This window comes from Festucalex cinctus, chromosome 1 (assembly GCF_051991245.1).
Source record: "Festucalex cinctus isolate MCC-2025b chromosome 1, RoL_Fcin_1.0, whole genome shotgun sequence".
Lineage (NCBI taxonomy): Eukaryota > Metazoa > Chordata > Actinopteri > Syngnathiformes > Syngnathidae > Festucalex > Festucalex cinctus.
Genome location: NC_135411.1, coordinates 7,033,006 through 7,049,976, shown reverse-complemented (window position 1 = coordinate 7,049,976; position 16,971 = coordinate 7,033,006). Strand labels below are relative to the sequence as shown.

At 41.0% G+C, this 16,971-nt stretch overlaps 1 protein-coding gene across 3 annotated transcripts in view; it reads right to left on the bottom strand.

Annotated features, from left to right (window-relative positions):
* LOC144014174 (neurocan core protein-like) overlaps positions 1 to 16,971 on the bottom strand; it is a 99,099-nt gene that overhangs the window by 64,613 nt on the left and 17,515 nt on the right. The window contains exons 1-2 of one of the 3 annotated variants that reach the window (XM_077513791.1): positions 13,611 to 13,777; positions 10,982 to 11,359 (exon numbers count right to left, since the gene is read on the bottom strand). Coding sequence is in view for 1 of the 3 variants with exons in the window: in XM_077513773.1 (XP_077369899.1) it covers positions 997 to 1,067 (71 nt within the window). In the remaining 2 variants the exon portion in view is untranslated. Of the gene's footprint in view, positions 1 to 996; positions 1,094 to 10,981; positions 11,360 to 13,610; positions 13,778 to 16,971 lie in introns of those variants that run through there. The other 2 variants (XM_077513781.1, XM_077513773.1) reach the window with 2 other exon arrangements.

The window sequence follows — 16,971 nt, the reverse complement described above, 5'->3', positions numbered from 1 at the left end:
CGTTTTTGGCGGTCAAAGAGTTAATATATTATTGGTTGAGAGTAGGGGTGTGAATTGCCTAGTACCTGACGATTCGATTCGTATCACGATTCACAGGTCACGATTCGATTCGATACCGATTAATCCCGATACGAATTTATAAGTCGATTGTTGCGATTTTTTTCATTCAAATTTAGAAAATACTAATCAGTAAGCTTGTAGAGTGTAAGATTTATATGAAAATGTATTATTTATTTATCTGAAATTTCAGTCTTATAGAGGTTGTAATCTGTTTCATGTTTGAACAGCATTAAAATAAAATATTAAGGCTTAATGTTCCGTTCATATAACATTCTTTCATGCTCAAGGTGTGAATCCTAAAAAAAAAAAAAAAAAAAATCGATTCTGCCGATTATTGAATCGATTCGAGAATCGCGCGATGTAGTATCGCGATATATCGCCGAATCGATTTTTTTTTACACCCCTAGTTGAGAGTATGTCTGGCAGGGTCAAAGGTTAAATCATTCAACTTGGGATGGCTACACTGTTGCCCGCGTGTTCACGCCGCCCCAAAGCGGCAAAAGTGATAGTTCAGAGGTCAGGTCTCGGTGACAAAGCCAGTTAATACGATATGAGTCGGGTGAGTCTTCCGGCTTATTAAACGTGCGGCTCTGCACACAAGCAAAGAAGACATTTAGAGCATCCTCAGGGAAGAACGCAGAGCGAAATGGACGAAAAGACAGCAGCAAGCCGATTCGGTTTTGATCCAACATTTGTTTGACTTTAGGATGCGCCGCGCTGGTGGAAGGCCGACTGCGCCGAGGGGAGAGAAACAAAAGCATTGTCCTTCAGGTGTGTTTCACATTCACACATTCAGCAAAGACAGAAAGTGCTGAGAGGAGATTTTTCTTGCGGCGGCGGTGGTGAGGACAAAACAACACAAAAAGAATCCAAATGTAACAGCAAAATAGAGCAGAAAGAATTGATCACAAAAAGCGGATAAAACTTTGAGGTTACTTGTAAGCGATGGAGCGTTTTGTCCCGCGCCGGTTGTCACCTTTACGGGGAAGACAGAGAGAGAGGGACATTTCCTTTGTGTGGCTGCGCTCTCCTCTCATCCACGCTGGTAAGCGTTGGCCCGAGCAGCAGCTTGAAGCCCTCCCCACTTACACCGTCAAGGTGATTGATGGCTCAGCTGCGCCAATCCCCTTTTTTGGCCACTTTGCGGCACGGGGAGCTCGCTCCCGGTTGCAAAGGGAGAAAGAGTCTGATATTGTGGCTTCATCACAGTCCGCTAACATTATTCCAGGTTTGCCTCAGAGGGCTGATAATCAGAAGATGTTCAGCACTAAAGCACCTGAACAAATGTCAGCTGTTTGGCTGTCCAAACGTCTTCCACTGAGGGCCAGTGAATGAGGTCAGACTTCGGTGAAAAATGCACTCAATCACCCAAGTACTTAATGGCGGTTTTCAAGTCTACATGTCAATTTTATTTTAGCAATTAGCATGGCTTCAGTCTTTTATTTACTAAATAACGTCTTGCCATGCCTTTTCAGAAGTGGACTTTATTTGTCGCCATGGATGGATGTGATGATTACTTGACTTAATGACTGAAACGACTCTGTAACATGTTTAGCCGCGCTAGCTAGTCGAAGCTCATTGCTAGCTAGCTAGATGGTGTGGCATAAGTGGCATTAGCTTAGCAATTAGCATGGTTTTAGTCTTCTGTTTACTTAAACATTTTGTCATGCCTTTAGGAAGTGCACTTTATTTGTTGCCATGGAGGTGATGATTACTTGACTTACTGACTGAAACTACTCTGTAACATGTTTAGCCGAGCTAGCTAGTCGTAGCTCATTGCTAGCTAGCTAGATGGTGTGGCATAAGTGGAACTAGCTTAGTAATTAGCATGGCTCCAGTCTTCTGTTTACTTAAACATTTTGTCATGCCTTTAGGAAGTGCACTTTATTTGTCGCCATGGAGGTGATGATTACTTGACTTAATGACTGAAACGACTCTGTAACATGTTTAGCCGCGCTAGCTAGTCGAAGCTCATTGCTAGCTAGCTAGATGGTGTGGCATAAGTGGCATTAGCTTAGCAATTAGCATGGTTTCAGTCTTCTGTTTACTTAAACATTTTGTCATGCCTTTAGGAAGTGCACTTTATTTGTTGCCATGGAGGTGATGATTACTTGACTTACTGACTGAAACGACTGTAACATGTTTAGCCGAGCTAGCTAGTCGAAGCTCATTGCTAGCTAGCTAGATGGTGTGGCATAAGTGGCATTAGCTTAGCAATTAGCATGGCTTCAGTCTTCTGTTTACTTACAATCTTGCCATGCCTTTTCAGAAGTGCACTTTATTTGTCGCCCTGGAGGTGATGATTACTTGACTTACTGACTGAAACGACTCTGTAACATGTTTAGCCGCGCTAGCTAGTCGAAGCTCATTGCTAGCTAGCTAGATGGTGTGGCATAAGTGGCATTAGCTTAGCAATTAGCATGGCTTCAGTCTTCTGTTTACTTAAACATTTTGTCATGCCTTTAGGAAGTGCACTTTATTTGTCGCCATGGATGTGATGATTACTTGACTTAATGACTGAAACGACTCTGTAACATGTTTAGCCGCGCTAGCTAGTCGAAGCTCATTGCTAGCTAGCTAGATGGTGTGGCATAAGTGGCATTAGCTTAGCAATTAGCATGGTTTCAGTCTTCTGTTTACTTAAACATTTTGTCATGCCTTTAGGAAGTGCACTTTATTTGTTGCCATGGAGGTGATGATTACTTGACTTACTGACTGAAACGACTCTGTAACATGTTTAGCCGCGCTAGCTAGTCGAAGCTCATTGCTAGCTAGCTAGATGGTGTGGCATAAGTGGCATTAGCTTAGCAATTAGCATGGCTTCAGTCTTCTGTTTACTTACAATCTTGCCATGCCTTTTCAGAAGTGCACTTTATTTGTCGCCCTGGAGGTGATGATTACTTGACTTACTGACTGAAACGACTCTGTAACATGTTTAGCCGCGCTAGCTAGTCGAAGCTCATTGCTAGCTAGCTAGATGGTGTGGCATAAGTGGCATTAGCTTAGCAATTAGCATGACTTCAGTCTTTTGTTTACTTAACGTCTTGTCATGCTTTTTCAGAAGTGCACTTTATTTGTCGCCATGGATGTGATGATTACTTGACTTACTGACTGAAACGACTGTAACATGTTTAGCCGAGCTAGCTAGTCGAAGCTCATTGCTAGCTAGCTAGATGGTGTGGCATAAGTGGCATTAGCTTAGCAATTAGCATGGTTTCAGTCTTCTGTTTACTTAAACATCTTGTCATGCCTTTAGGAAGTGCACTTTATTTGTTGCCATGGAGGTGATGATTACTTGACTTACTGACTGAAACGACTGTAACATGTTTAGCCGCGCTAGCTAGTCGAATGTCATTGCAAGCTAGCTAGATGGTGTGGCATAAGTGGCATTAGCTTAGTAATTAGCATGGCTTCAGTCTTTTGTTTACTTAAACATTTTGTCATGCCTTTAGGAAGTGCACTTTATTTGTCGCCATGGAGGTGATGATTACTTGACTTAATGACTGAAACGACTCTGTAACATGTTTAGCCGCGCTAGCTAGTCGAAGCTCATTGCTAGCTAGCTAGATGGTGTGGCATAAGTGGCATTAGCTTAGCAATTAGCATGGTTTCAGTCTTCTGTTTACTTAAACATTTTGTCATGCCTTTAGGAAGTGCACTTTATTTGTTGCCATGGAGGTGATGATTACTTGACTTACTGACTGAAACGACTGTAACATGTTTAGCCGAGCTAGCTAGTCGAAGCTCATTGCTAGCTAGCTAGATGGTGTGGCATAAGTGGCATTAGCTTAGCAATTAGCATGGCTTCAGTCTTCTGTTTACTTACAATCTTGCCATGCCTTTTCAGAAGTGCACTTTATTTGTCGCCCTGGAGGTGATGATTACTTGACTTACTGACTGAAACGACTCTGTAACATGTTTAGCCGCGCTAGCTAGTCGAAGCTCATTGCTAGCTAGCTAGATGGTGTGGCATAAGTGGCATTAGCTTAGCAATTAGCATGGCTTCAGTCTTCTGTTTACTTAAACATTTTGTCATGCCTTTAGGAAGTGCACTTTATTTGTCGCCATGGATGTGATGATTACTTGACTTAATGACTGAAACGACTCTGTAACATGTTTAGCCGCGCTAGCTAGTCGAAGCTCATTGCTAGCTAGCTAGATGGTGTGGCATAAGTGGCATTAGCTTAGCAATTAGCATGGTTTCAGTCTTCTGTTTACTTAAACATTTTGTCATGCCTTTAGGAAGTGCACTTTATTTGTCGCCATGGATGTGATGATTACTTGACTTACTGACTGAAACGACTCTGTAACATGTTTAGCCGCGCTAGCTAGTCGAAGCTCATTGCTAGCTAGCTAGATGGTGTGGCATAAGTGGCATTAGCTTAGCAATTAGCATGGCTTCAGTCTTCTGTTTACTTACAATCTTGCCATGCCTTTTCAGAAGTGCACTTTATTTGTCGCCCTGGAGGTGATGATTACTTGACTTACTGACTGAAACGACTCTGTAACATGTTTAGCCGCGCTAGCTAGTCGAAGCTCATTGCTAGCTAGCTAGATGGTGTGGCATAAGTGGCATTAGCTTAGCAATTAGCATGACTTCAGTCTTTTGTTTACTTAACGTCTTGTCATGCTTTTTCAGAAGTGCACTTTATTTGTCGCCATGGATGTGATGATTACTTGACTTACTGACTGAAACGACTGTAACATGTTTAGCCGAGCTAGCTAGTCGAAGCTCATTGCTAGCTAGCTAGATGGTGTGGCATAAGTGGCATTAGCTTAGCAATTAGCATGGTTTCAGTCTTCTGTTTACTTAAACATCTTGTCATGCCTTTAGGAAGTGCACTTTATTTGTTGCCATGGAGGTGATGATTACTTGACTTACTGACTGAAACGACTGTAACATGTTTAGCCGCGCTAGCTAGTCGAATGTCATTGCAAGCTAGCTAGATGGTGTGGCATAAGTGGCATTAGCTTAGTAATTAGCATGGCTTCAGTCTTTTGTTTACTTAAACATCTTGTCATGCCTTTTCAGAAGTGGACTTTATTTGTCGCCATGGATGGATGTGATGATTACTTGACTTAATGACTGAAACGACTCTGTAACATGTTTAGCCGCGCTAGCTAGTCGAAGCTCATTGCTAGCTAGCTAGATGGTGTGGCATAAGTGGCATTAGCTTAGCAATTAGCATGGTTTCAGTCTTCTGTTTACTTAAACATCTTGCCATGCCTTTTCAGAAGTGGACTTTATTTGTCGCCATGGAGGTGATGATTACTTGACTTACTGACTGAAACGACTGTAACATGTTTAGCCGCACTAGCTAGTCAAAGGTCATTGCTAGCTAGCTAGATGGTGTGGCATAAGTGGCATTAGCTTAGTAATTAGCATGGCTTCAGTCTTTTGTTTACTTAAACATCTTGTCATGCCTTTAGGAAGTGCACTTTATTTGTCGCCATGGAGGTGATGATTACTTGACTTACTGACTGAAACGACTGTAACATGTTTAGCCGCGCTAGCTAGTCGAATGTCATTGCTAGCTAGCTAGATGGTGTGGAATAAGAGGCATTAGCTTAGCAATTAGCATGGCTTCAGTCTTCTGTTTACTTAAAATTTTGTCATGCCTTTTCAGAAGTGCACTTTATTTGTCGCCATGGAGATGATTACTGACTGAAAAGATTCTGTAACATGTTTAGCTGTGCTAGCTAGTTGAAGCGCATTGCTAGCTAGCTAGCTAGATGGTGTGGCATAATTAGCATCGAGCAATTGCCTCATATTTACCAAACAGCAGAAACCAACAAAGACTCTGTAACACGTTTAGCTGTGCTAGCTAGTCGAAGCGCATTGTTAGCTAGCTAGATGGTGCGGCATAATTAGCATCGAGCTTGCCTCATATTTATCAAACAGCAGAAAGCAACAAAAAGATTCATCATGGACAGGTTGTTGTTATTGTTGTTGTTCGTGTTTTGTTTTTTTAACAAGGCTGTGTTCATTGTATTTATTTAGGAAATTTGTTAGATACCGTCGTGAACATGTCAAATGTCACTATTTTGAACGTATTCAAAAAAAATTTGCAAGCGCAAAAACAGCAAAAAAATGCTTTGTGAGGGTCCGCCAAACGTCCTGCAGTTTAGAATGAAACCTGGCAAAATAGCAATATTCGTGAATCTGCGCCGCTCAGTGAGATACGGGTTTACAAATGGAGAGGATCATAAAGTATCAACACCATCATTCTCACATGTACACATTCATAAACCCATGTTGCTGAAATGATGGTATACAATAGGTCAACTATCCAACAAAAACACCACTTTGATGCTCATCAATAGTGTTAGCTAGCGTATGGTAAAGACCACACTAGCATAAACTGAGGTGACATCACACATCGGAAAACAAACATGACTAGCACCTTACACGGCTGGTATTAAGTCATTAAACTCATTTTCACACAGTCATAAATGCTAGTGGATACAATACAGGCAAATTATAATAGCAAAGAGGAGTATAGAAACGGGTGTCAGAAACAGGAAGGCTGCAACTCGCGAGTATTTTAAATAATCGATTAATCTGCCATTTGTTTTGTCAAATTGATGAATCAGATGAAAGAAAGAAAGAAAGAAAGAAAGAAAGAAAGAAAGAAAGAAAGAAAGAAAGAAAGAAAGAAAGAAAGAAAGCTCTGCTTTTTAGTAAAAAAAAAAAAAAAAAAAAAGTCAATTTTGGTGAAACCAGTCCATGTTCTATTGCTGTTTACAAACTTTTTTTTTTTCTTGTGACACAAAGAGACATTTTCATTTTGTAGGTTTAGTGCATCGGTGTCCAAACTACGGCCCGGGGGCCATTTGCGGCCCGCCGTATATTTTTTAGTGGCCCGCGACATATGCTAAAAATGGCATTTGACTCAGTTCAAATAAAACCAAAAATGTTTGGTCAAAGTAAGAAGGGAAGGTGTCGAAAAACACAAGTGCTATTAAAGGTTATTTTAGTTAACTAAAACTAACGAAAAAACTAAAATAAAAAAAACTATTTCGTTAACGAAATAAAATAGAAACTAAGATGCTTTTTTTAAAAAAAGAAAACGAACTGAAACTACATGTTATGTTTACAAAACTAAAATAAAACTAACTATAATTATAGCAAAAATATCTTTTGCATGAGCTTTTGGGGATGATTTCAAATGTGATTGTTAGTAGATTTATTTTGGTATAAACCGGAATAATGACGTCACGCCCATGGTGTTTTTTAAATATTGCGCACAAGTAATACACATAAAAAAAACTAAAACTAATACTGAAACTAACTAAACTAAAATTCATCATTTATTAGAGAACTAAAACTAATACAAAAACTACAGAACCACCCTGAAAACCAATTAAAATTAACTCAATTAAAACAAAACAAAACTCAAAACAAAATAAAAACTAAAATGAAAAATTCCAAAACTATAATAATAACCCTACTGCCATATTACAAATAAATTGGTTTATATACTGTAGCATTTTCTAAATATGCAAAAGCACAAATAAATTTGTGCAGTTTTTCGGACTAAACACAATTTCTCTTCATAACATTATGTGGCCCTTGCGTCCTTCTGATTTTCTGGAAGTGGCCCTCAAATGAAAAAGTTTGGACACCCCTGGTTTAGTGCTTGTCACAGAAGCCAACATTCTTTGAGTCAGTCAATACAAAAACAAAAAAATGCCCTAAAACCGCTGGAAATATGGGAACTTTTTTTTTTTTTACTAATATAGGCCTACTGCAATTTCCTGTCAAAGCATTACAGATATGCAGAAGATAATATACAGTACAAAGTAAAAGAATATACATGTAGAAACTATTTTAGAACCCTTTTCTAGTCCACGAAGCTGCTTTCTGTCCATCCTGCCCAATAGTGAGTGCACTCAGCTCCGCACACATTCACACATACGATGAAAAATGCATGCTGTAAACTAGTAGCTTTTAGCGCCGCTCTTCTTCGCTATTCTCCTCTTTACCGACACACGCACACACACACACACACACACACAAGGTCCGCACCTCCTCCTGCTCCAGTACATGCGCCTGCCTTGTTAACCTCGTCCCGCTTTATGGCACAGACACCCAGCTGGTGGTGGGTGCGCTAACAAGGCCAAGGAATGGGGTGGGGGGGTTGACTGGTCCATGGGAGTGAGGTATTGAGGAAGGGGTCGGCCGTATTCGGTGGGGCTGCTAAACAATGCGGCTCATTTGTCAAGGTGACCCAAACGGCTCTCTCATGCTAATGTTGAGACTCTTTGCTCTTTGGAGTTTCAAAATGGTCACAGAAGTCCATTTCTGCTAAAATAGAATAGTGCATTTCATACAAAGGTGCTAAATATAAGTCCAGGGTCCATTTTTGGTTCAGCTGAACCCCGATTTAACAGATTAATTGGTGGTAGGTGTGGCCCATCAAAAACATTCAGCACAGTACAAAATTATTGTTTTGTGCTTTTGTTTTTACCCTATAAATGGCCACAACAGTACAAAAAGCTTGAAAGTGTTTGAAAAGTTTTCAAGCTTATCCAAACTTACCTTGTTGGATGGAGAGAAAAAAAAGCTAAGCTAACATCTATGTTTTCCATTTTGGGACAATCTCCCCTGCCAACATGGCCGCCACATTGACGTGCTTTATAACCGACTCTAGTCTAGTCCAAGTCTGTTTATCTATGATAAGACAGAAAGCCGGAAACACGTGACCACTCTCGTTTTGTGTTGATGATGCCACAGCAAATTGTTCCGTTGGTTGCGGGTCCACTGAATCGAAGTTCCACTGAATTTCGAGTACTCACTGTAGGCACTGACCTGTATATATGACTAGAGTGGATAGCCAATAGCCCATACACGCCAGTGGAAGCCGTTAAATTCACAGGGCGGCCATCTTGTTACTCCCACTTCGCGAGCAGACTACTGTATGAATTGTACAGACCAGGTGTCTCCAAGTTGGGTCCTCGAGAGCCCCTATCCAGCCTGTTTTCCATGTCGCCATCCTTCAACACAGCTGAATCTAATGATCAGCTAATCAGCACAAGCCCGATAACGATCCCGATCATGAATCAGGTATGTTATGACATGGAAAACAGGCTGGATAGGGGCTCTCGAGGACCCAACTTGGAGACCCCTGGTATAGAACCTTCCAGATGACGTCCCCACTGAGCTCCAGCTCCGCCTCCTGGAGGGCAAGCATCCCATAATGAATCAATGTAGAGGACTTGATTTTTTCGGTGAGAGTTTTTGTTAAAAGGTGGGAAATATGTCAAGTGTCACAAAAAAAACATCACAAGTAGGATACTACATTACTGTGAATCATCGAAACCAGTCGTTTGGAGCCGCTAGCTACAAAAAAAAAAAAAAAAAAGGAGTTTGTTGGAGGACAAAGTGGAAGTGGAAGCCTAAGGTATGTTAACTTGGCAATAGCTCCACAGTAATTGGTCAGTAATTTGGTCAGGAAAAGGCGGGACATTCTGCGCAATAATTTGTGCTGAGTGGACGATGCGACATTCTACGCGTTTGTTTTAACCAATCATGGCCACGGGTGTTCCACATTCAACAAGGAAACGGTGAGTCATTCTGCGAGAACACAATTAATTGTAGCGTCCATTCGTCCATGTTGGGTTTGATTGTTAGCCCCTGCGTCAGCGCTGGCTTCCTGGTTTCGTCACAGTTGCATATCCCGCCCCCAAACACAATGTCGCTCTGTGATTGGTGGAAATCAATGGGAGAGGTACAAGATGTATTCTCCGGGGTTTGTAAACTCACAAATACCGCGAGAATTCATCTTGCGAGAGCAAGGTTAATATGGCGGCCTATCGGCTATCCAGTCATATATATAGATCAGTGGCTGTAGGGAACTGGTTTACGCCAGACCAAAAAAAAAAAAAAAAATGCACGTGTTAATGTGTATGCAGAAGTTCAGCTTTACCAAACTGAGTTGCCACCACCCAGAAATTATCTGGGTTGGAATATGTCTAGTACAAAATCCATTACATGGCATTAGGTCCAATTCATCTGTGGACAGTAAACCAAGTGAACAGCAAAAATCAACGAGTAATTGACAGCCACCCAAAAGGTTTATAATTGCCAATAGTTGCCACAAGATGGCATCAAAGCATTTTTTTTGTTACTATTCGACAAGGCATGACTAAATGAAGCTTTTCCCTTCGGTTCAACATAGTTGCTTAGCATAACGATGCCACCAGACGGCACCAAAGCAATCCTTTTATGTTAGACATGGTTTTCGCCTGAGCACCAAATAAGAAAACAATTGCACTTTTTGTGACAATTTTGTTTGGCGTTTGCTTTACTCTAAAAAATGTGCCATTGAAGGTTGTACGCATTATTTGAAGGCACATTATGTGGTCATTGCACCGGCCAATGAGCATGCAGGTTGTAAGGCGTCCTTGGATGTCATGCGCAGGTGACATCAAGACCTGATCGCAACACAATAGATTTCACAAACACCTGTTCAAGTCTTTACCATCACATCACTCCAACCTTCTGATTCAGAAACTGGACTCGCACAGTCCAAACTTGTTCAAATTAAAAATCTCAGCAGGCTAAAAAAAAATGCGTACAAGCACACACGCGTGCGCGGGTGCGGGGGGGACGAGAGTTGATGTTTTATGCATAGGCAACCACTACATCAGTCGTAAATTTCACTCCGTATTAAAAAGCTTTGAGGTGTAAATAATTCACAAATACGGCGCACTGATTTGCCCCCGATTGACGCCATCACTTTGTTGGCTCGTGATCTCATTTCATGCATGCAAGTCCACACACGTGCAGCTCATTTGTCACCTTTTTTTTTTTTTTTTTTTTTTTTTTAACCATGCAGCTCACAGACTTTAAATGCTTCCCAAATGATGCACGACGCTTGTGACAGTAAATTCCACCAGCAATAACGGCCGCACTCACCTCAAGGGGGGACAAAGCAGGGATGGAATCCGCTGGAATGCGCGCGGAGGACAGAAGAAGAAGAAGGAAAAAAAAAAAGCTTTTGCAGGTGCAGCTCGACGGCGCGGGCGTGAAGCAGCACTTTGCGGCACTTTGCGGTTACTGTGTTACTGACTTCAGCGAGCGGCCGGTGACGATGGGCGCTTCTTCATCTTCTTCCGGCTGCTTGGGCGTGATGTGGGTGCGAGCCGCTCGGCCACCTTTGGGTGCTCCACAAGAGAAGCCGGATCAGTTTGAAACAAAGACGCTTGACGGGCAGGCAGGCAGGCAGGCAGACGGTTCCAGGCGCCCCCATTCAAAGAAGAGAGGGTGGCGGTGTAGGTGGAAGGGGGAGGGTGCCTGGTTAAAAAAAAAAAAAGGAAAAAAAAAAGGGGGGGGGGGGTGTCTTTATATGAACATAATCCGATATAAACCTTGAAAGGTTGAGCCGGTGTCTGTGAATTAAATTAGAATGTCAGTCTGACCACCAGCTTAACCTCATCACATCCTCTCTCCTCATGTACACCAGTTTCAACACCAAATAACATTGAAACAACACACCAAAAAAAAAAAAAAAGCTACATCACAAGCTGCAGACTGCTTTGATTGAGCAAACAGGTATAGTTATTTCAAGGTATCAGATACTTAAAGGGACTGTCTGCCGGATTCACTCAGGAAAATGCACTTTTTAAATACAGGATGTACACACTTTAACTTTCTCTCAGTCTACATATCTGGGTTTATGTTCATCTTTTGTGGTAATTTCGTCCTAAACCCCCACCTCCCCAGCCTGTATTTTGCCATTTTGTGTTTGTGTTGTAAACAGCGGGACGTTTCTGTGGAAAGACAATGTTTACACCCCTCCAGCCAATCGGAGAGCGGGTGGGCGTGTCGCAAACGGGGCCGGGCGAACGTGTCGGCTGCGTGACGTCACTCCCGCGGTAATTTGAAAGCACGCACGGATTTTTTTTTTTTCACTCACTCACTCACTCACTCACTCACTCACTCACTCACTCACTCACTCACAGATACTCACTCACAGAAACTCACTCACTCACTCACTCACTCACAGAAACTCACTCACAGAAACTCACTCACTCACTCACTCATACTTCTGTGAGTGAGTGAGTGAGTGAGTGAAGAAAAAAAAAATCTGCGCGTGCTTTCAAATTGCTGCGAGAGTGACGTCACGCAGCCGACACGCTCGCCCGGCCCCGTTTGCGACACGCCCCCCCGCTCTGCGATTGGCTGGGGGGGTGTAAACACTGTCTTTCCACAGTAACGTCCCGATGTTTACAAAACAAACACAAAATGGTAAAATACAGGCTGGGGAGGTGGGGGTTTAGGACGAAATTACCACAAAAGATGAACATAAACCCAGATATGTAGACTGAGAGAAAGTTAAAGTGTGTACATCCTGTATTTAAAAAGTGCATTTTCCTGAGTGAATCCGGCAGACAGCCCCTTTAAAGCAAACAAATCCTGATATCAATTAAGTTGTCTTTGCTACTATACTGTGGCTGCTTGACACATTTGTGAATCATCATACGAGTCAGAAGAACAGAACGGTCTTTTGCTGCATTCGAGGAAAGTGGGAAATCAGACTTTTCCCAACTTCATATAATGCTGCATTCGAGGACGGTCGGAAGTCGGATATATCCGAGTTGGTTTTTCCCAGTTCCGACGTGAAACCGTTCGAGGCGAAAGTAAACAACCAAAATGGCGGTTAGTGGTAAATCGTTTTGAACTCCAGCAAATTTTCGCAATTTTGCTTCATCATAAGTTTGCTGGAGGTCAAAATGAAACAATTTGCCACTTTCCGCCATTTTGGTTGTTTATCTCGAACGTTTTCAGGTCGGAACTGGGAAAAACCAACTCAGATATATCCGACTTCCGACCATCCTTGAATGCACCATTAATACACTCAAAAAGACGAGACTATAGACGCTTTTCTACCGCCGGAATTTTTGGAGAACGTTTCAGTTTACCTTGGTAAAATTCAGTTTTCCCACCAACAACAACAACAATTTCCGGGGTAATTAAATGCCCCAGGGGGCATTCCAAGTACTCTCTCAGCAGCAGGGTTTTGCTGAGTCATGCTGGAACTTTGAGGGGGCGGGCTGCAATGACCGCGGCTGATTGGTTGGTCAAATTTGTTTTTACTTTGGCTGAGCTCATCAAACTCATACGTCATCAAACTCATTTGAATTAATTGCCGAGAACTCTATAAGACGCTATGGAAACCCTGCCGAACTTTTACAACCAAAACTCCCTTTACCCAGAACTCAAAGATCCTGGGCTTGTTGGTGGAAAAGCAGCTAATGACAACAAGAACAAAAGGAAAACACGGCAACTAAAATCTGTTGTTGTCATTGTGTTAATTGAAATTTTATACATCAGTCCATGCACGTTTATGCGACTAGTTAGCTAATGTGCTTTGAATCAACTGTTTAGAAGCTAAGCTCATTAGTCTTACCAAAAAAATGAAAGCCGATTGCTCCAGACTAGCAAACATCTCCGCTAAGCTAGTTATCTTAGCTTGAGGATGTTTACCTGTGTAGAGGATTCATTTTATACACGACACCAATAAGCACAATAACTTGGAATTTACCTTTGCTCTCAATGCAGAGTGGAAGACATTTTAAACTATAAAGTCAAACTTTTTTTTGGGGGGGGGGGGGATGTTTTAGGCGTTAAAACAGCGGCAGGCAAACACCAGCGTTCAGTGGTGCTGCTTCTAGATTTTGCGGACTGCAAATTGTTATGTCTGGGGTCACGCCAGTGTTAAGTTTGAGTTCATGACCGTGAGGTCAAGTGTCTGTTATGTACTGATGTAACCATCATCTGGTTTCAACTGGAAAGACGCTATGTGATGTTTCAACTGGTTTTATGCTATGTGATGTCATGAGCTTTGTGATGTCAATCTTTAATCCTTAGCCACAACCAATCAGATCGATTCACTGTCCGTAGTAGCAGTCTGAGAATTGTGTGCGTTTGCCGGATTATTGCTTATTGCTCTATGCCTCTCAATGTGAATAAATCTTTAAAACCTTATTTGTGTGTGCGCTTTGGGATCCAACCTCCAACACGTGACAGAAAATAAGTGAATGTGCGGCTTAAAGCTCACTTTTCTGGAAAAGGACAACATGCAAATTGATTCTATAAAACATGACCAAAGAGTACTATTTCGATATCATGGATTTCACTTACAATCTGCTACAGTTGAAAATGAATTAACCATAATCTTGCACAGATTATCTCTAAACTCAATTTTATTATTGTCTGTAGGCTATATTGACCATAACGAATAAAGAAACAAACGAATGTAAATGCCCGAGTTACACTAGTTTCTTTATGTTATTTATATATTTATTTTATACTTTTCAAAAATAACTCAAATTTTATGATTCAGTCATCCATTCATTTCCTATCCTCACAAAGGGTTGCGTCTCGCCAGTGAGCTGACGCCTATCCCGGCTGACTTTGAGCCAGTGGTGGCGTACACCCTGGACTGGTAGCCGGCCACCTGCACTTCCCATATAGATTAAAAAAAAATAAAAAATAAAAAAATCAATCAATAAAAATTTCACATGTATTGACAATTTCATGTTATTTTTCTTGAAAACTGTGGCTGATTTTGTGATTTTGCCCCAACGTAGCATTTGGGTCAGTGTATGAACTCAATATCCTGAGGGCAGAAACAGATTAAAGTGTGTTTTTTTGTTGTTTTGTTTTTTGCAGGTAATTGCTCACAACACATGCACAGTCGTTAAAAAAAAAAAAAAAAAAAAAAGAGAGTAGCAAAGAGTGTTGTTTGTTCCAGTGTTGATTTGCAGGCTGTTGCTAGGTACTCGGCATGCTTTTGAATAATGCATCTCCCCTCATGTCACGGAGGCAGCTTTTTGGAGTGCTAATAGCGCCACTGATAGCTGAGATGTGCACTGCATTAACAAAAAAAAAAAAAAAAAAAAAAAAAAAAAAGAGAGAGAAAAGGGCTGCAGGTAATTGCCCCACTTGAAGTTAATTTGCTGTCCAAATTGGGATGCCTCATTAAAATGCATTGTGCGGACCAAACCGCACAGCTTTTTCTCATGTCTAATACAAAAAAAAAAAAAGGTTGAACACAATCCGTTTTGGAAAGCTGCTCCCATTTGCAAACAAATTTCCCCTTCACAAGTAAATGAAAATAAAAATCATCGTCGTTTCAACTGGTGGCCAGTCCAAAAGTCACCTGCGATCGGCTCCACATGAGGACGAGTGACGAGGTAACACTTTTTAAAGAGTTCTTTAGCACCTCACAAGATACAACAGACAATTCAACATAAACACTAAAATGAGTCTAGCTTAATGCTAACATATAACGCGAAACAATATGGACGCGCTAACAGAAAGTAGCACAACTATTACGGTGATGATAAGCTTTCAAACACACATTGAGAATTAAACATATGTACACAGTACTACCTTGACTTACAAGTTGAATGCGTTCCATGGCTATGCTTGTAACTCAAATTACTCGTATCCCAAATCAAGTTCCCCCATTGAAATGAAGGCCATTAATCCATACTTACCCCCACCATGCTCTAATGGTACCCCAAATAATCACTGTATTTAAGTATTTAACCTTTTAAGGCAATACATTTTCATTTCATCTTTAACTCATTTGCTCCCAATAACGTGTAAATACGTTTTTTTTTAAATGTTGTAAATGTCCCAAAGACGTATTTATACACTTTTTTTTTTTTAATGCTAGAGCATACAGAGGCAGCCTCTCAACCGCAAAGAACGGTTGCAGAAATGGTAGTTATTACACAAACGGCCAGCAGGTGGCAGCAGAGCAAAGGGATCAACCAGGGCCATCTAGAAAAAAAGCTCAATTACTTACAATTTTAAATAGATTTGTGAAAACTGATGAAACTGAAGCTCTCTTCTAATGCTAATTGCTGCAAAACGGAAACAGATAGAAACATACTTTTTTTTTTTCCGTAGTTATTAAACAAAAAATGGCAAGCAGGTGGCAGCAGAGTATAAGAGATCAACCAGGGCCATGTTGCAACAAGTGTTTTCACCAGGAATGTGAATAATGATGAAACTTAGCTTTATCCTAATGCTAATTGCTTCAAAACTGAAACAGATGCAGATATACTTTATTTTCCTGATGAAAGAAGAGACTTTAATCTTTCTTTTGATAGGTTCCATGCTTTTATAGCAATAGAACACAATATTCTGTGCGCCTTGCAAAATCAGTAAAAATCCAGCAAAACAGGAACAGCGAACAGGATTGCGAAATGTGAAAATGGCGGCGAGTGAATGAGTTGATAACTGCCTCGAAACTTTTATGTCCGTAAAATTTTATTGAACTTATGTGCAAAACTGTACGTATAAATCAAATCATAATTTTAGTACTTTTTTTTTTTTTTAACACAACACTCCATAGAGGGGAATGAGTAAAGATGACTTAAGCAGCAAGATGCTGTGCACACTTCCCAGTTTTGTTCTGTTTTTTAACAGCACGTTCAATTGCACATTTTTACTTTCTTGGAAGACACAAGCGCTAATGCTGCATTCGAGGATGGTCGGATATATCCGAGTTGTTGTTTTTTTTTCTCAGTTCCGACATGAAAGCGTTCGAGGCGAAAGTAAACAACCAAAATGGCGGATAGTGATGAATTGTTTTTTATTTTGGTTCTTAAAACTCATTTTTGACCTCCAGCAAACTTATCTTCTTGCAATTTTGCTTCATTTATTATTATTTTTTATTCATTTAGGGTTGTATGTGCGAGTACGATGATGTATAGTTGCGGTGTGCGCCCGGGGGGCTCATGCACATGCGCGATTGGCAATTGTACGTGTGTTGAAGCGGGGTTGTCCACATGAGTATAATTGTACGTTTTCTTTTATTGTGATGTGTTAATTTACTGTTGAAATAAGATGTAAAGAATAATGGGTAGGATTAGATAAGTTTTTTAATT